This window comes from Homarus americanus, unplaced genomic scaffold (genome assembly GCF_018991925.1).
Source record: "Homarus americanus isolate GMGI-L3 unplaced genomic scaffold, GMGI_Hamer_2.0 scaffold40248, whole genome shotgun sequence".
NCBI lineage: Eukaryota > Metazoa > Arthropoda > Malacostraca > Decapoda > Nephropidae > Homarus > Homarus americanus.
In genome coordinates, this window is record NW_024712526.1 from 10,234,240 (window position 1) to 10,255,985 (window position 21,746).

Here is a 21,746-nt window from a genome sequence, read left to right on the forward strand (position 1 = left end):
GTTAATGATATTGATATTAAACACAGTATCTATAATAGTGCTATTGTTTATGCTGTAATAATAATAATAATAATAATAATAATAATAATAAACGTTCATGAAAATTTCAATTCAATTTTTTGATAAATTAATATGTTGCATTAAATTCTCCTGGAAAATTTTGTATTTTCTCCCACATGAAAATAAAAGCATATTTTCATATTTTGTGGGAGCGAGACAATTCGTAAATAATATAATTATAATATAAAATGTATTCGTTAAAACACCGTGCAAAATTTCCTTGATTCGCATAATTATATTTCAACACTTTTTCGTCCGTTCACAAGTTGTGTGAAATATATTTGATCTATCATTCTGTTGATATCACACAAACACAAAAACCAGAACATTTCCATCTACTGGGAATCACCACACGTACACTACTGTACACTACCGCGTTGCAACACACACTGACATGACTTGGCCTCGACTCCCGTGTATATAGAGGCCGCGAGTCACCCCTAGTTGTATGGGCGACTTGCCAGGTCTCTTCAGCACACAAAAATATCACTACTATTTATTATTATTGTTGAGAGCCTTCGTCTTACCGGTATTATTATTATTATTATTATTATTATTATTATTAAAACAGTACCATAGGCTGAGAAGGTAAGTGATATAGAACATTACCTTGACTCCCACACCACTACCCCTCACCTTGACTCCCACACCACTACCCCTCACCTTGACTCCCACACCACTACCCCTCACCTTGACTCCCACACCACTAACCCCTCACCTTGACTCCCACACTCCTCACACGTCAGGTAAAAATTACTTTGTAAGGAATGTACAGTAGTGGTGCCTCAGGTTTTTGTTTCCGTGTTGGTGTCAGTAGGACGAGAGGGAGGCTGGTGAGAGAGATGGCGACTGTGACACAACAGGCTGAGCACGTCTTTACGGAACTGTTGGCTGCGCAGGTTGTACACGATGGGATTGGTAGCGCTGGCAGCCACTAACGTCCACCAGGTGAAGTAGTGGACGACAGGTGCACGAGTCCTCAACTCCAGCGCACTGTCCAGCAACACTGGCAACAACGACGCCATGAACACCACCATCATGATGGTTAAGCTGACGGTCACTTGTTGGTCCTGTTTGGTCCATTTATCGTCAACCTGGACGAAGGAATGCCACATTTTCTGATCTTCTTTCTGTCTGTTGACTTCCACGCGCCAGGCCAGTATGGCTCTGGCACTATGGACGGACGTGGCTGCTGTGGACAGACCTACGATGCTTATATGCAGGTACATGATCACTGATGACACGGACGTATCACCTCCCGTGGGCAGACAAAGCGTCAGTTTGGAGATGGGGTCGAAGAAGCCTATGAACCTCACCGACTCTTCCCGAGTTAAGAAGACTATGATTGAAAATAACAAAGATAACACCCAGGCGACGAAGATCATCGTCATAACTTTAGACAGAGTGATAAGCCTGTTTACCTTGAGTGGTCTGGAGGTCCTCGTGTACCTCTCGTGACTGAGAGAAAGGAGCGTGAGCAGGGAAGCTGTCACTGACAAGGTGAAGATGAAGCCACAGAAGGCTGGGTAGCCAGGTCGTTTAAAGTACAACTGTCGGAACAAAGTTGGGAAATCTTTTTGTGAGACAGTGATGTAGGCAAATAAAGCTTCGGTGTCGAGGTCATAGATGTCGAGTGAGCCGAGGGTGATGGCTACGTGGTCGTGGACAGCCAGAGTGGCTGGGAACAACCCCATCAGCAGGTCAGCAACAGCCAGTGAGGCTCTGAGTAAACTTTGTGGCTCCCCATGATGGCCGCCGGTAATCAGAGTGACGAGGACCAGCGTGTTGCCCGATATTATGGCAACAGTCACCACAGCTGCCACGAGGCACAGTGACACCTCCCACCACTTGTGTGACACATAACTCCAGTCGACAATCACCTGGGGACCCGTTAAGGGATATAACACCATGTAGTCCACTAAGTCTGTGCTCCAGAATTTATTTATGGTCACGCGACGTTTATTATACGCCTCCTGCAGCCACTTCCAGAAGCGAGGCGGTAAATACTTTAAACAATTTCCTCCTGCCAGTGTGTCTGTAACCGGTCCAACCAGAGCAACGCCGTCTCCATCAACACCCCGCAAGTTAAACTTTCCAGAACACAGCGCCTTTAAGCACAAGGTGTCTCCGTTGGCAATGGCTCCTGTAGCCACGTCTAATACGGCCTGAAAGTCTGGACTGTGCGGTGTTAAAGGTGGACAGGCGAGTCCTGGCGGCCTCATGTATATTCTTCTGCAGGAGTGATTCATCTTATACCAGTTGTCGTCGTCAAGACCATCGAGTTCCTCATCTTCTGTCGACATCATACTTATGGTAATGTTGTTTGTGGTGATAGTTTCTGACTTCACGCAACCAGTGTCGGGAATCTGAAAGAAGTTGAAGTATACATCCTCGGATGGATTATTGATGACAAAACAACGACTCACGAGGTGTCTGTGTCCCCAAGGGCTGAGAAGCAATGATCCCAGTTGTTGAAGGTCTGTCGCAGCTACACATTCCCCTGCTGATCGGTATTTGGTATAAAAGATTTCAAAAATCAGATCTGTATCTAAAGTGACTTGATTGAGACGCTGTAGATAAATTTTATCGAAAAGGCTGCGATGATATTTCTGATCCATTATCAGTACCAAGACTTTGTTGGAGGGATGCAAGTAGCGGGAGAGATGGAGTCTACGCTCACACAAAGATGACAGATCATCCGTTTGGTTACAGTGAAACATATCTAACATTGTATAATAATTCATCAAGTGTTTAATATGACACTTTATGAGAAAGACGAGCTTAATCCAAAGACACTCAAATATTTTCAACTCCTTAGAATTCTGGACAGAGCGACAAATAGTCCCAATGTTTTCTAAGCACGGATTCCTTGTCTGACTAATCAGTTCGTCTGAACCATTATGAACATACCAGTACTTATCAAAAGGATACTCCAGACGAAGGTAAGATAAGGAAGAACAACTTTTTAAACCAAGGTTTAATAGTGTCATCTTAAATTTGTATTGAGTATTGTTGGGCAGGAAGTTTGTCTCACTCGTTCTGAACGAAACATTAACTTCCCCTTGGTGGTGAAGAACCTGAGCTTCAAGTAGTCCCGAAGTTGTTGGTAAATCTTTAAGACATGATAGACAAGCCTCATCCTCCGCCTTTACCAACAGGTAATAGTTTCTCCCAGAAGAAACGTCTGATTTCTTGTCCTTACTAATAAAGGAGTTGATGATACAGGTCGAGCAGTGAGGTGTGCTTAGATGATGTTTAGTGTACATGAAACAAATAACACATAGCCGAGGTAAAGATCCTGTAACTTGGAAATGCAAACTTAGATTTCCTTCATACAGAAATGAAGAGTTTTCATTAATTTGTATGTAATTTCTAAGAGCCTTTAGCTCTTGCAGACAGGTACGATAATAAAAGTCTTTGCTATCCACTGCTCTTCCTAGGTATATAGTTAATACTCTGGTGAAGAAACATTTCTCCTCCTGGGATAGTAATTCATATTTCAGTATGAATACCAAACAGACATCAGGTAAGGTTAGCATGTTTAGAAGAAGTTCTACTCTAGGTCTTTTGTACATAGGTCCGTCCTGAAGGAGAGTGATGCTGTGACCACCGCGACGGGAAGTGAAAGTTTTGTTGCCACGATCGAGCAATCGTCCATCTTGACTACCCAGTGAACAGAGTAATCTGTGTCTGTAGTCGGGTGTTTGCTTGCAGTTACGGTAAAAGTGTAGGTAGTAGGTGTGACCAAGGACCGGGAACACATCGAGGGGCAACACCCGGGCAGTGTCGCTACACAGGAGACACCTACACCACGCAGGTAATTCATCCACATCAAAACCTCTGGGGAAAATGCTACACTCACACGGTAAACCTGAGAGTTGTACAAGTTGTGGATCTGTATCGAGACACTGAGGAGGCAACAGTCGTGTCTCACAGCCTTCTTGGTTGTCCACGTCTTGGCTCTCATATCGCCTCGCTGACAATCCTGACGAAGAGGTCATCGTGACGACGGGTCCCTTCTTGACCAGAGTACAGGAGAACTTGTGTTGATCCGAGGTTCTGTTTATTGTGCTGCCTGTGTCTGTGGTGGTAGTTGTGGTTGTCTCAGTAGGGGGGGTGGTGGTAGTTGTGGTTGTCTCCGTAGGGATGGTGGTAGTTGTGGTTGTCTCCGTTGGGATGGTGGTAGTTGTGGTCACTGCTGGGACGCTGACAGTAGTGGGTGAAGTGAGGAAACAACTAGCTCGTCTGTTGATCACCGCAGAGGACGACAGCACACAGGAGACGAGGTAGATGGTGACCAGGAGGAGCCATCTGTGTCCACGGGGTAGCGCCATCTGTGGATGAAACAACACAAGAGCTTTTGCTACACTATCCTGCTGCAACAACCCGTGATGATTAAACACGACCAATTATTTAACCTAAAAATTAAGCACCCTAACCTAACTCAACCCCCAAGGTAGTGTTAGGATAGTTAATCTTCAAAAGATTATTAATTAAACCGAGTCATTTAATAACATTTATATTAAGTATTGATTAATACAGTAAATTAGATACTTTACATAACACAAGTAAAACAAACTATGTAGTTATCAAAACACCAGAATATTACCTAATTAATTATTCATACTTTAAACATTTAAAAAAATACTATAAACAACAACACAAAACCTGATAGAAATGGCAGCTGAGGTAGCGAGTCTAGGCTGTGATGGCCAACCACAAGGAACCAGGGATTACCGCCGTAGTCCACACCACACCACCAGCAGTAGTCCTTAATACAACCCGTCGTCCACACCCCGGGAGAAGAGGAACACTGTAGGCCGCAGAGAAGAGACTCAGTTTACCAGGCAGACACACTTGCCTCCATACCTCGGTCTCATAGTCAGATGGGAAACTGGTTCTGACTCACTGGGGTCGAGTACAGTAGGTTCGTGAAGCAGTTTCTTCTCCTGGTGACAAGTTGGAGCAAGTGGTGGTAGAGTGAGGAGGGAACAGAGTCGTCACACCAGTAGTACTTGTAAACAGAAAGTATGGTTATACTTATAACTAATATTTGTAGACAGAAAGTATGGTCGTACTCACTACTGCCAGTTATATCCTGCGGTGAGTCATAAAGGAGTAAAGTCGTACTCCTCAACACTGACAGAAACTCTCCTCACAGTCAAACACTCCATTAACTGTCGACTGTTGCTCCTGATTATATACGTTTTCGGTACATGTCAATGTCTAAAAGAGAATTTATAATACAATAGTAACTGTATGTTTTAAGCTCTCGGTATTACGGACTGTCTCTCTTGTCCGGGGACGACGACACGAGTGATCCTTCTCGGCTAGTGACAACAGGATCTCCTTCCTCTGGTAGTGATAGTGGTGGTGGTGGTGGTGGTGATAGTGGTGGTGGTGGTGGCTGTGGTGATAGTGGACTAGTTATTAAAACTTGAGACAGTTCACACTCACACACCACACCGGAATTCTGTCAGATTAAGATAATTCTCATGATGTGCCGTGAGAACTGTCCCTCCTGCCCTGCCCTGCCCTGCCCTGCCTAACCTAACCCAAAATAGTACATATCTTTACGAAAATTTTACCTTATTTAACCGATGGAGGATTATAAAGTGATTCTGTATACAACCAGACGTGTTTACTTGTGTTGGACGAGATATATAAACAGGATGAGGATACAACACATTTGACGGATTTTAAGTTCACTAAGCACACCTTAGCCGGATATTATATTCAAATATCTTTCTCTTCTGCTCCACATGATCACTTTCGACCAAATATTTCGTCTAGGAGTATTTAGTTATGTCTGCCTCTTGACCTTTTGTAGGTTGGGAAATGTTAGATCAGGTGTTCGATGTTTATTTTTTGTTGATTTTTAGTGATTACCACAACATTTTAATGGAGGTCACAAAGGATGTGTACTGTATAACAGATCCCAGTGGTCAGGATATTATGACATTGAATGTTTCACAGTATTTCAAATACATTGTTTGTTTAGTTCAGTGCACAGAGGGTAACTTACTCACAACTGCGTGAGTACAGGAGTGTGAGGCAGTATGCCTTTGTTATTCACATTTGCGTGAGAGGTATTCAAACACATTGTGTTTGCTTCCATGCATGGGAATTAATATATATAGTGAGTGATACCCCTGATAATATTCATAGAAAACATATATTCGGGTATATATTACGGTTCTGTATACTGATCTAGTATATCTGTTTATATGACTGCTTCAGAAATGGTAGTTAAATTATTGAATTTCTACAGCACGATAAGATAATACCACATAAAACAAGGTGTCTATTGAGAATGACAACTATATGGACATACAATAGGATCAATAAGACGCCACGACGTACTGCGCACGTTAATACTCGTCTCTATATCTCTTATGATTTATATTATAGCTGCATAACAAACAAAATCGTATTAATGTGTCAATGTTTTCTATGATGTCGTGTCACAGAAAATGATAACGGCTCCGAAGGGGTAACTCATTTACTGTATGTTTTGTACGCATTATAGCCGTGTCCGTGCATATAATATTAAGTATGTATATCTATGGTATTAACGGAGAAGTAAAGGTACTCATATGAGGGTTAGGGTGGCACAGTTGGTACTTAATAGTGTAATATTGGGAATAAATGTACCAGAGTCTCAAGATTATGGCATAAACGTCTGGGGAAGATTAATAAACATAGCTATATTATGTGTTGGGTGAAAATATATAATTTTAATGATCTGAAAAATAATGTGTATTAGATCAACTATAAGTGTAATGTTAGGGTTGACCCATAAACTATGATAACGTGAAATTATCTTACTGACGTCCGTGTGAGGATAGTACACATCGTTATCTCATTTGACGGACAGCCTCGGATAGCACCATGATTCGAGAATTTTATGGGAATGGTAAATGTTTGCAAAGTGTCGGGGATGACCATAAACTGTGTGTAAAGTGAAGTATGATATACCAAGCTTAGAACTAAGGCCTTCGTCCCTGTTGGCGCCTAAAACTATTAGGCCTCCGTTACCCAGATAATGAGATGTATGAAGGAATGTGTCCGATCCTGACAACTCGGTCACTGATTGTGTTATGTAATTTAGAATTAAGTATATAATTAAAGGCATGAAGTCACAAACAATACCTAAGAAAATGTATGTGTGGAGGGCCAGAATAATGCCATCGTAATTTGTAAGCACTGGCACCCGCAGGCCTAGGTACTGACGCGGCCTGTAGCCTCAGTATTTAGAAACTAGGGAGTCGGGACTCTTCGCACGGGCGGTGTGGGCGGGGGTAGCCTACCTGGTGTAGTGGGTCATGCCTATGGTCACTGTATAACCTCCCTATGGATCTCTGGGCGTCTCAAGATCGTAGTTACCTGGGTGATGAAGAAGTGTTGGTGCTACTGGAGGTGCTGTCACTACTGTAATAACCTAAGTGTTAAGGACGCAGTTATGGTCCCTGCTTGATTGTGTGTTGAAGTACCTAATCTACCTTGCTGGAGTATAAGGTGAGAGGAGTACTTGCGTGTCTCTTTGGTGCCGAGAGTAAGCTGCATGTGTTTGTGTTCCTTTATTCAGGTGCAGCGACCATACCTTAAGGAGTAGATTAAGTAAATGATTAGAAGTAAAGTAAATTAAGTGACCAAGAATATGGTAGTATAGCGTGAGAGAGAAAAATGATGTATATATCATAAATCAAGGTTTTACGTCCTGCTTGACCCGGACACACGTTTTCTCCCGTGTGACTTTAAGTTTAGTATACCGAAGAAAGAATATACAAAGAGCTAGTGTATACGACGAGGCTTTAGTCGCTGTTAGTGTCTCTCATCTCTTTGGACGAGGTGGCGGGAGCATTGGAACTTGGTACAACATTTTTATTGATCTCGGAAAAGTAAGTGTTCCAGTGTGTGTGTGTGTGTGTGTGTTTACTGTATTATAGCCTAATATTATAACTTACCTCCACAGAAACATAAATCATCACCAGCATAAGTTAAATAGATGGCGCTATCAGCTTTATTTTTGGAGTTTTCACAAGTGTGTTACGTCAGTTCTTAGTACCAGGGCTGTCGAGATTTCCGACTCTTTGTGTACCGAACACGCTGATTGGTTCAACTGCTCTCGTTGTGATTGGTTGCGAGAACATGACGGGATATTACTATTTTCTATAATATAATGTGTGGTGAGGGGTAACGGAGACCCCAGATACAGTAATGTGTGGTGAGGGGTAACGGAGACCCCAGATACAGTAATGTGTGGTGAGGGGTAACGGAGACCCCAGATACAGTAATGTGTGGTGAGGGGTAACGAAGACCCCAGATACAGTAATGTGTGGTGAGGGGTAACGGAGACCCCAGATACAGTAATGTGTGGTGAGGGGTAACGGAGACCCCAGATACAGTAATGTGTGGTGAGGGGTAACGGAGACCCCAGATACAGTAGTTATATTAGAATAGTCCTCATACTCAGTGAATTTCGTTGTTCCTGTCATTAGTTTTATAAATTTCTGAATAATAAACACTGCAAACGAAAAGGGGTGACTACACGAAAAATAGGTTATCGGATAATAGCAAATACAAAGTAAAATACAAATATAAATGCTCAATACTCACTAACTGTCGATGTATGTCGGCTAGATGGTGAATCCAGCAAAACTCTGCAGCGGAAGTCATGGAAAAAGCTCTGAATACCAACATAAAACAGACCGTTGTGACATCCTTTGGCTTCCTTGTCTCGATATCGCTTCGTGTGTGACTCAGCAGAATATAGTTCTGCTAAAATATCGCTAGTAAAATGTAGGTAAGGTAATTAAATACATCTACAATTTATTTCTGTGTATTCTATATGGTATTTTAGCCATGAAAAAGCATATTTCCTAAAGTAGGTAATTTACAGAGTCGGAGCAGTGACGTCACGGCTTACCGACTACGTCATCAAATTTTGGCAGTTTACCGATTAACAAACGAATTACCGGAGTTGACAGCCCTGGCGTCTTGCAGCACTCGGGCGCCACAGGTACACATCGGCCTTCTTTACCACCACTATAGGGTTTTATCTTCTTGTGACAGACCGCAGGTGGAAGATGGGTCCCGAGCTTAAATTATTGCTCAATATAACCATGGCAAAATGAACACACACACACACACACACATATACACACACACACACATACACACACACACACACACACACACATACATACATACATACATACATACATACATACATACATACATACATACATATACATACACACACACATACATACATACATACATACATACATACATACATACACACACACACACACACACACATACACACACACACACACACACACACACACACATATACACACACACACACATACACACACACACACACACACACACAAGCATGTTAGGGACTGGAGAGGTAATATATCAACATTCCTGTGTCAACATAATTAGTCACTTGTGTTCACAGTCATGACCATTAGGAGTCTGTTGGTGACTCTTGGACTGACCTTCGTCCTCCTTGTACACATCATTACCGTCAACGGTCAGTATCTCTTACTGATAACTTTATTAATATTAACAGTATTTATACTACAGTAGTCGGTATGTCCTTACTGTACAATAGTAGCAGTAGTAGTAAAATATTATATTATATTATATTATATACTGTATAGTAGTAGTAGCCGCATAGATCTGCGGCTCAACTAACTCAACACAGCTCGGGTAGCTCCTTATGTATTAGAATATTTAATATTAAGGTAATAAAATGGCGGCGAAGGTGTGGCTATTGGGGGAGGCTGGAGGCCACGTTGAAAAAAAAAGTAGTAGTAGTAGTAGTAGTAGTTACGTTTATTTTTCAGCGGCAGCGGAGGCTGATATGTGTACACAGGACTGTGAACCCAAGCTGACCTACCTGGAGTGGGGCACACTACGGGAATACCTCAAGGCGTATTCAGACATCCCCATCCCACCACAGATGACGGGCCGAACACTTACACTCAAGATAAGGTACCAGGAAGAAGAGGCGTGTAAGTGTATGGACAGGGACTCGTATCGCAGAGTGACTAACACAATAATCAACAGAACACCTCCCGTGCTACATGCCCGACTTCTGAGTAACACCCCGTGCACCAGGTGTCCTGAAGCAACCAACCAAACCATCCCCAACCTAATATAACAACAACAAGAACAATGACAGTAACAACAACAATAATAACACAGGATAAACTATAATGTTTCAAAAATTATGTTTAACTACAAGCAATATAAACTATATGTAATGAAATCTATATATTTTATCTAAACAAAATACAAAATACGTTGACTAATTATCAATGCATAAAAATGTCAACGTTCGCCAGCTAATGCAGTCCTGCCTGACCTGTCGATGACCTTGACCTCTGAAGAGTGATCAAAAAGACAAACAATAAAGTTATCCATGTTGTTGTTTAGAGACTGAAACATTTATAGACTCAGGTAAATGATGAGCCTAACCTAACCTAACCTAACCTAACCTAACCTAACCTAACCTAACAGCCACACAAATACAGAAAGACACATACACAGAGACAAATAAACAGATAAAGAGACAAACAGACAGACAGACTGACACACCCACACACACACCCACACACACACACACACACGATAAGAATATAAACAAACTTACCGAGTGACCTCCGACCTATGTACAATCGCTACAGAACGTATTTGCAAGGAGTGGTCCGGTGAATGTTGTCTTGGTAGGGTTATGAAATTCCTTCGTCTGTTGTGTCATAATGTCTAGTAAAAAAAATAATGCAGATACTTTTTGTAACGAGTGTTCAATCAAAGACAAAAGTCGTTTCGTGAACTTTTGGTGCGCTCTGCCTTGTGGTAGAGCTCTCATAATGTTTCACGAATTATATTCAATCTTCGGACAAAACCGCGACATGACTTTTGTCTTTGATTGTACATACATACATACATACTGTACATACATAAATCTCAAGTAACAGGTGAAAAAAGTTCAGTGGAAGTACAACAGGTAGGTGGAAGTGAGTAGAAGGGGGAGAAATAAACAAGGATTAAAACAGTAAAGACACCAGCAGCGGACCATAAAGGACGTCTTGGCGCTCCTCTATGCGAGTCGCTAGTGAGTGATTAATTTTCACGTTTTATTTAGTATCAGTTGCTACAATCTCTATAAAACAAGCATTATAAATTATATGCAGCGTTTCATACCATAAGAAAGCGTCAACAAAAGCTCTTAATTCTTTTGTTTTTTGCTTTTTGTTTACTAGAACTTTATATGAATGTGGCGCCGTCCTTCATCTCAGAGCGTTCAAGGTCCCTCTCCAGCCCGTGTCCCGCGTCAGGCTGAGGACATGAGGTTAGTCGAGAGAAGGAAGCAGCTAGAGGCACTCACACCCCCAACTTAAGAGTTAGCGCCCTCTCCACTCTCACAACCACCCCTACAGGTAAGACTTAAGCTAATTCTATAGACAGGTGAAGCGAGAATTGTTTATAGGTTAGGTTAGGTTAAATTAGGTTTGTTTAAGTTTGGTTACGTTAGGTTAGGTAAAATTAGGCTAGGTCAGTTTAGGTTACGTTAGCTACGGTTTAATTGGGTTAGGTTAGGTTATTATTCCTGTATTGGCTACTTAATGTTTCATAGGAAATTGAAATTAATAAAGAAGGAATTACTTTACTCGTCAAATAATTTAAATAATCAACGAAACAAAACATTATTCTAGACATAAAAATAAACAGTGTTTTTTCCTTACGCAGTGGCTATTGAACCGTGAATCCATACACCTGACGTAGGGGTTATCCGGACTAATCTTTTTATGAATACTATTGGATGTCTGTCTCTGTCTCCTTCTCTTTCTCTGTCTCTGTCTCTGTCTCCTTCTCTTTCTCTGTCTCTGTTTCTAAGTTCGTGTCTGTCTCTTTCTGCTTCTGCCCTGGTTCCTGTCTCTCTTCTGTCTTCTCTCTCCGTCTTTCTCGTCTCTTGTTTCTTGTCTCCTGCCCTTTCTCTGTTCTCTTTCTCTGTCTCTGTTTCTGTTTCATTCCTAACTGAGTCTCTTTGTCTCTTCATTATGGGCTCACGGTTGAATAGCCTGGCGGCCATTCATAATATCCTCAGAATCACTGTTAACAACAAAAATAATAATAATAATAATAATAATAATAATAATAATAATAATAATAATAATAATAATAATAATAATAATAATAATAATAATAATAATAATAATAATAATAATAATAATAATAATAATAATAATAATAATAATAATAATAATAATAATAATAATAATAATAATAACTAATAATAATAATAATAATAATAATAATAATAATAATAATAATAATAATAATAATAATAATAATAATATTATTATTATTATTATTAATATTATTATCTATCATTATATATATTGTTAGTTTATGTTTCGTTTGACATCTCTGGTCGTTATCTTTACCATCATCATTATCATAACTATCATAACATTACAACTGTCAACACACACACACACACACACACACACACACACACACACGATTCAACCCCCACCATTTATGATGATTTATGACTAATGTATTTCTTCAGCCGTACTTAAGAATGTTGATCACCAAGAAGTGGACGGGAACCCTGATGCTGGTGTGTGTTTCTCTATCACACTTTGTCACCCAGATCTCGGGTACATATCCCCCTGACATGGATACCAGGTTTACCAGAATGAGAGCATTTGAGCCTGGCATGGCCTACAGAGGAGTGCTAATTCCTTTGCTCTGATGTCCACGCTTAAGGCTGATATTTTAGCTTAACCGACCGTGGCTGTGTTATGTGATGTCGATGAGATCTGCATTATGGCGGAGGACTGTGGAATGTGATATAATATTTGTTGATAAGACGAGGCTCCTCAATCTTCGCCCTGCTCACCCTCTGCCTCTTGACTTTAACATTAACAGCATGCCCTTGGAACTATGTAGATACTATGAATATATAAGAGTTAATGTGAATGATGTGAACTTTGTCGGTAGTCTTCATGCCGAACTTTTTGCAGGTCATTGAACCTTTCAGAATCCTTTGTTGACAAAATCTATGGAATCAAGAAAATGGAGGTGGTGTGATATTCTGTGACCGCTGTCAGCCATAATGTCTAAACTTGTCTCTGATATGAAACGAAATGTGATAACAGCTAAGGAGAACAGCATTTGTATTGAATTTGTGTGGATTCCGTCCCATGTTGGAATTAGGAATCGTGGATTTGTTAACAGACTGGCCAATGAGACACTTAACGAAAAAATGTAAACTGCGACCTTGGCTTATCCAATGATGTACTTAAATAAAACATACAAGTCAAAATCACAAGCTGTGATCTAGAAGAAATGAGAAATGCAGAGAGACCTGGTAATTGTAGTATTAGTATATATAATAAATTTTGTGACGAGAGGTACCGGTATGGCCAGCATAAGGACAGAACCAGACTATGTGATGTAGTCGTGGCCAGCATTAGGCTTGGATACAGACACACCTGGCAAGTTAGTGGCGCTGTACCCATACCGGAACACTAAGCATGTAAACTTTGTGATAAACCTTTAAAGCATACACTTGAACACTATATTATTGAATGTGACACCATCAGGCCACCTGGCTTATTGTATCTTGAACTGTGTTATTACTGCATTGAATCAGGGGTGATTGAGGACATTCTTGCTGTCTATCCTAAATTTGCTAGCCCACACCGAGTAGTCCTTTGGGCATGAACTTCTCTCCTGCATGGTAGTAAACAGTGACGGCACCCTAAGTGTCAACAACCTGACTGAACTACTTAGAATAAGCAAGTTTAACCAATAAAGTTGTTAAACTAAAGTAAACCGGGGACATGGATTGTTTCTCGGTCTCCCTCTCTCCCAAGTGTTCAGTGTCATGACATAACTCTCTTTGTCTCTCTTTCTGCCTCTTTTCCTCTCTCTACCATACTCATTAATCTCTCTCTTTCTCTCCCTGTCTCTATCTGTCTCTCTACCTCTGTTATAAACATTATTCAGGTATTGAATAAAATAATAATGACAATTATCAGTTTCCTTTTGAAGTGAAGAGATAACTTAACTAATTTTGTATTTCCCTAAAAAAAAAGAAAAAAAAAAGAAAATGCTTCAACATTCAGTATCTATCGAGTTATTAAACTCTAAAAACCATAAAAAAAACCCGTGAGAGAATGTATTTATTTATCATTATTTTTTTTAATTAACAGGTAAACGAGAAAGGCTAACCAAACTCCGAGGGAAGAAATGTTGCAGAAAACCACATCGGGTGTATGTAAACTGGTCGAATCTGGTGGAGCATCCACAAGTAAGAGCTACTATCATTCTTACCAGTCAGGACACAGAGGGAGAGTCACTCGCTGTACAAACATGCCGAAAGGATTTAAGTCCCTGTAGACGAGGCGAATGTACCGTAATTAATAAGAGAACTATATCCACCACCTTGTCGTTTACGGAGGCAGGTGTACCCAAGACGTTGTATCTTGAGTACGAGGAGGACAAGAGGTGTAAATGTCTAGCACGGAGAGAGCCAGTTGATGGAGGGACGAAAGACGTAGCGTATACCCTTAACATCACCAACGTTGCCGTCTGTGATAATGTGGAGTATATGTCACCAGTATTAGGTATGAGTTTACTGTTATTTCAAGTTATTTATAGAAGATCAATGTTCTTTTGCTCTATGTGTGTGTGTGTGTGTGTGTGTGATGCAAACTTTGTACCACTGATGTGAACCTCAAACGTAACAAAATTTTAAACATGATAAAGATTTAATTCAGAGGATCAAAGGTTCAGTTCAGTGGTTCAAATGTCCAGTTCAATGGTTCAAAGGTTCAGTTCAGAGGATCAAAGGTTCAGTTCAGTGGTTCAAATGTCCAGTTCAATGGTTCAAAGGTTCATTCCAGTGGTTTAAAGGTTCCGTGGGTTCACAAATTCTTCCTAAAGTAAACCTACAATGTATAATCGGTGTCAACCCACTCCATGGCCAGTCAGTCAATCATTCACTTACTCATTTAGTTATACAACCAATCAAACAAGTCAGTCAGAAATTAAAATCATATTAATTACATAAACTTTATAATCTTGAAGAACAGAGGAAGATGCCAAACTCCTGTTCCATATTATGACATTACAGGTGGAGTCGTTGATGGAAGGGTGTCAGCAGATGGTGATGGTGGAAGAGTGTCAGCAAGTGGTGGTGAGATGGCGGCTGATGTGTACAGTAGTGTTTTTGTATCCTGTGAAGCCCCAACGCCTCTCAGACCTCCATATATCGTGACCATTGTGTGTCGTCACTGCCCCGTGAAAATCATCGTCAGGTAAGTACCGGGTGTGTTCCTCCTGCTGTGTCACTTGTCACTTAAGAAACTTGTTGTAAGTACTTGTATACGTGGATGGTCTAACATTTGTAGTTAGTAAGATACTGTTGTCAGGACGTGTGTGTGTGTGTGTGTGTGCGTGTGTGTGTGCGTGTGTGTGTGTGTGTGTGTGTGTGTGTGTGTGTTTATATGAAAAATTAACCTGTAGACTGTATTTGTGAACTCAATAACCAGTGTCATTTTAAGTATGAACCCCTGGATGTAAACTAGTGCAATTATTGTGAGACTCGTAACAAACAAAAGTGAATGTAATTAAGAGTGAATTACTGTATTATGGTTCTTAATGTTTGTATTGAGAAGAACTTCAACTACGGCACAGTATAAGGACAGAATGTATCTTAATTTATAGGTGAATATTTGATGATTGGAGTAAAGAAAGTTGAAGTAAAATGTATAATTACAGTATACTTACAACTCTTATCACTAATAATAATATAATATAAATTAATCACATTGAAGATATAAAGCTACTTTTAGGGTCACAAACATCACCGATAAATTAATCAATACACAAATATAAATGCAAGTTACACAAATACATAAAACAGCCAGCCTGAACCATGACTGCCATGAGTACACCACCAGAAGTGAACTGACAAGGTAGGCCAGTGGTGAGCCAAGCTTACAGTATGTGACTCCCCCGGCTCTAAAACCGTCTGTTTCTATGGGATGCTTTGAGAGCCGACCCAAACATCGTACTTAACATGTCAATATAAATGTCAGAGCAATGACGTTAATATTATAAACTATTCACTAAGGCAATATCGATTACTTATAATTCTCCACCTGACTACTCGAGTATTGTGCACGGTTAAGTTTCATTACTGGGCTTTACAGATGGTATTGAACACTGGTTGTTGTGCTTGTAAATACACCATAAATTCACACACACACACACACACACACACACACACACACACACACACACACACACACGCACACGCACACACACACACACACACACGCACATATATGAAACTATACTTGCGGTAATATTTCCCGGTTCTGAGTTAAGGAGAGACGTTTTCAACAGCTTCGAGCCAAAAGAGGAACTTTGGTCAAGAAATACACCGGGAGACTCTCATCGAAGTGAACGAGGATTATTTACCATCCTGGAAGTCGATCGAGAAGACGAACAAAAGGGTTCCATAATTCCACACCAGTATGGAAAACTGGAACTGCCGCACCCTGGAGATCACCGGTATGAGATGCGGACGGAGGACAACTGGGTCGGTCGTGTTTCCTACGTAGAGGCGGGTTGTGGTGGCAGTGGTTATCTGTTGACCAACCTGACCGAAGATGGCGCAGGTGGGAGCTTCTCGTGTACCACAGCGGACGATAGTGAACAGTCCCGGAAAAAGACCACCAAAGTCAAGAAGAGACCCACGAGTATGTGCCGTCCGTAATATATATATATATATATATATATATATATATATATATATATATATATATATATATATATATATATATATATATATATATATATATATATATATATATAATTTACATTAAGTAGGGATAGTTTCCTGAGAGCAATATCTTCTAAGCATTTGTTTTCTGGGGAAACTTCTGCCTGGCCATAGAGCCATAGGCGATGAGGTTGATCACCATAATGGTCTATATCATAATAATTATTTACATGATCGTTCTTATATGACCATAAATATATAAAAATTATCTCTATGTTCCACAGATCCCCAAACACCGACACTCACTTACACATCATGGCCGGACCTGAAGACCCACCTGGAGGTCCAGTTTCCCCACAACGTCAGCCTACCTGAAGATGTGAGAGGAGTCCACCTGCCCGTCCGTCGCTGTCTTCCGGAGCTTCACCCCTGCCCGAGTCCTCGCCACCACTATCTACCTGACAAGAGACATCTTCGGAAGGTGTTCATGCGTCTCAAACCTCGAGGACAACTCAATATTGATTTGGATTTGAAGTTCAAGGAGGATGTGGCTTGTCGATGTAAAGAAAGGAGTCCTTCCTTGTCTTCTTCCTCTGCTGCTTCCAGTCTGTTGATGCCGCCCTTACCACCATTATCTAACTCACTCAACTTCATCGATGTCCAGCTCAGAACTGTTCCAAGTACGTACTATTTTTGTTATTGTCCATTTTGTTCACGACTCGCTGCTACTGAACAGTCGAACTGACCCACCAGGAGACATTATACAATAGTCAATAAGCTCATTAATGGACAATCCTGGCATGCTATGAGCAAAAGTAATGAGTTAAGAAAGTGATTCACAAGTAAATAATGTAAATATATGATTCCCAGATGAATCTCAGAGTATGGGGTAGGCCTATATGGGTCATAGGCCTATAGTAACATACCCACCTGGGATAATTGTTTAATAGCGATAAATTCAATAAATTAATTTTTTAAACGTCCGACTGTTGATCATCATACATATATGTCAACAGTTTCATAGAAAACCTAAGCTAACCTAACCTATTGAACACAAACTTCAGTTGATTTTTAAGGCTTAACTGGTAATTATCCCCATTTAAAGTCATATATAAGACTGTATATGTACATGTTTGTGTAATTATATATAGTTCAGTAGATTATACACATTCCCCCACTATAACTTACCATTAAACTCCTTCATATCATCACAATATATTATTCACATCAACGAATGAAATATGTTCTCTATCGCCTCTTTTGATCTCTCAGACAAAGTGACCCGCTGTAAACCCGTCACCATGTACGTGCCTTGGGAGGATGTGAGAAATTACATAAATACGGTGGTGAGAGACCTGATGATACCACCTCATCACCGGGCAAGACCACTCCCTGTCAAACGCTGCCACCAGACACTAGCGCCTTGTGAGAAACCCGACTACTACTGTGGATTAGTGTTGGATGGTAGAGCATCGAAGAAATTGTATTTGTATGGTAGAAATGTCACTCTGCAAGTGGGTTTTTATGAGGACAAGAAGTGTGAGTGTATGAGTGAGGATCGGTATAACATTCTGAGGGATCATAGTCTACCAGGTGTTCCGGTTATTACTTATGTAAAGGTAATAAGAGACAATTTAGTTTAGATAATATTACCGCCAAAAAGGCAGCACATAGAGAGGCGAATTACAAGCTGTATTGGGTATAGCAATTGCCTACCTGTGGGTCTACATATTAGCCAATCATTGTAATCTAACCTAACCTAACCTAACCTAACCTAACCTAACCTAATCTAACCTAGTCTGATTTAGTAACAATAATTGTCCTGAATAGATAATGAAAATGTTGTAAAGTCTTCGGACAAAAAAAAATTAACAGAGAACTAAACTTTTCTTTAGGTTAGGTTAGGTTAGGTTAGGTTAGGTTAGGTTAGGTTAAGTTTGGTTTGGTTAATTTAGGCGACATCAGGCTTCATATTAACCTTTGATACCTGACGTATATAAGGAGAGCCTGTGTGTGTGTGTGTGTGTGTGTGTGTTAAGAAGACGTTTATGGTCTAAGCAACCGTAAGTTTATGTGTGTAAAGGAGATGTTTTATTATGCCTTTTCAATACACCTACACACACACACACACACACACACACTACATCCCTGACCACCGGAGGGTCAAGATCTATTGGGCGCCCAGTTCTGCATCGGCAACTGCCCCCGGCCAATGTTCGGCCCAATCCTCAACATAATGCTGTCAAAAGTGACAATTTCGTTTCGGAATGAAGTGGGATCAGTGTTGAACGGTGATGAACAGTGTTTAGGCCAGTGAATTCAACACCAGACAGTACCAGTGAGAACCATAACCCACCAGTGAGATAAGCACCCCTGGGAACCGACCACCATCTTCTGACCAGGCGGTGTTAATCAGTCCACCCTGGGAACAACAGTGGGTCGGCTTTACACCTGACTACGAGATAAAACAACACCACCCAGCAGAGAGTGAGGTACTGTGACACCACCACACACCACCCGGTGTCCCAATGACCACGAGAGGTCCTTCATATCAACATCCGAGGACGAGTTAATACACAGAGTGAACACCACACCACCTGGTGTCTCCATGACCACGTGAGGTCCTTCATATCAACACCCGAGGACGAGTTAATACACAGAGTGAACACCACACCACCTGGTGTCTCCATGATCCCGTGAGGTCATTCGTATCAACATCTACGGACGAGTTATTACACCAAGTGGCCTACATGACCTCACACAGTATGGCAAGAGACCAGCCCGGGCCAGCAACTGTAAACTATAATAATTTGTATGCTCATTTCACTTTCCTTCTCCTTTTAGTAATGAAAGCTTTTGTTAAGCGACCCACCCACTCCATGTCTTTGAATGTAATAAGTCATTTTTGTCTAATGTATATTTTCAGCCTACCGGGCTGCTGAACTTTTTCAATAAACCGTTAATTATTATTATTATTATTATTATTATTACACACACACACAAGCTTGACAAAGAGAGCCATCATCTTCACCCAGTCGCCCTTTCAACGTTCCAGGAAAACTCACACCCTGCAGCTGCCTTCATGAAGCAACACAGGAGGAGGAAGGTTAGGTTAGGTTACAATGTTTTACAGTGATGAAGGGTAGAGGGTTCGTGAAGTGATAACGGCTATACTCCCCCACACTGCATGACCTTGTTAAAACGACTCTGTTGTTTGTGGCGAAGCTGATATAGTATAAAGAAAACCTGAGTTAAAACCCCGATTACCTAATTGAACCCCAGTAGGTTGTGTTAGATTTAGTTTGGCTTAGGTTAGGTTAAGTTAGGTTAGGCTAGGTTAGTTTGGGTTAGGTTAGGTTAAATATACGTAGTTCATAAAAACATCCTACATAACCTAAATATCCGGTCGCCTGCCTCACGTCTTCTCTCACCTGATCGTCACAGTATTACAGATCTAAGTCAGGTTAAGTGACAAAATGATGTTAATGCTCTTATTATTACAAAGTTCTCTAGACAGGCTTTAATAGGTCAATTGTTGTTTAATTGTGAAGTAGAAACCCAGAGTGAAAAAAATACACCTAAAACAAACTAATATATTTACAAGGAAACTCAAACACGAACATTAAAAGGCAAAACAGAATGGCAACTTAATTTAAATTTACATTAAACATTCTAAATATTATACCTAACAAATATAACAAGAATAACTTATCTGTCGAGTTGAATACAGGTAAAGAAACGAAAAATACCCAGACAACACCAAGAGAATTGGGGAAGCAGCTCTGACGCACAACAGTGGGTGTCAGAGGTAACACTAACTCGGCCAGCTTTTCCCAAGTTCCCGACCTGACCCGACCCGACCCGACCCGGAACCACAGTGTCTAGTCTTAATAGCTTTTATGCAGAAACTAGCAAATTAGAATAAATCAACTAAATAAATGTATTTTACACGTCATATTACTACAAAAAAAAAAAAATATTGACCTAGAATATAATATAAACAATACACCTGGATTTATATGAGCTCTAATGAAATCACCAATACCTGATTCACTGGAACTCTCCGTAACCCTGAGTCATCTCGTCTATGGCGTCATGACAACAGTTTTCCTTATCTAATGTTTCTTTGTCTCTTGTTGTTTCCAATGCAAGAAAAAGGAATTAAAGAAAACAAGAAACAGAAGATGTTGGTTTATTTCTATTTATTACTGTCCTTCATAAATCGTATCACCTGAAGATTAGACACCCTAGCTTGTTTCACCTGATGCCTAGGGAGTATGGGCTAGGTTAGGTTAAGATATATTTGGTTAGATCATGTTAAATTAGCGTAAGGGTGGTTAATTATCAGGTGAAATAAGGTAGGGTGTCTAATCTTCAGGTAAAGTCATCTGGCCTTTGTTTTGGTTCTGCTTCGCTTCACTTGTCTCGCTGGGAGTAATTTCCGATCTTTGAATAAATGTTCTTTGGCAGAGAGAGCATCCCAGCATGAACCAATGCATCCCAGCGAGCGTGTGAACCAATGCATCCCAGCGAGCGTGTGAACCAATGCATCCCAGCGAGCGTGTGAACCAATGCATCCCAGCGAGCGTGTGAACCAATGCATCCCAGCGAGCGTGTGAACCAATGCATCCCAACGAGCGTGTGAACCAATGCATCCCAACGAGCGTGTGAACCAATGCATCCCAACGAGCGTGTGAACCAATGCATCCCAACGACTGCATGAACCAAAACATGCAGTTTTTAATGCAACCTAGCGAACACCCACAACCACCAGGTACTTTGTCATCTTCTCTACAGGGAGTTTGATGGGATCGCGTCTTAGCATGCATGTCTCCCAGCGAACGAGTGTTATCAAATG

At 40.7% G+C, this 21,746-nt stretch overlaps 1 protein-coding gene across 1 annotated transcript; it reads left to right on the forward strand.

The window, feature by feature from the left end:
* Positions 1–11,430: 11,430 nt before the first annotated feature.
* LOC121862517 lies at positions 11,431–19,220 on the forward strand. The gene is made up of 6 exons (XM_042360826.1): positions 11,431–11,522; positions 14,310–14,723; positions 15,233–15,416; positions 16,510–16,865; positions 17,173–17,568; positions 18,161–19,220. The coding sequence occupies exons 2-6, from the start codon at positions 14,708–14,710 to the stop codon at positions 18,529–18,531; spliced, it is 1,323 nt and encodes a 440-aa protein (XP_042216760.1). The 5' UTR covers positions 11,431–11,522; positions 14,310–14,707; the 3' UTR covers positions 18,532–19,220.
* The last annotated feature ends 2,526 nt before the right edge of the window (positions 19,221–21,746 follow it).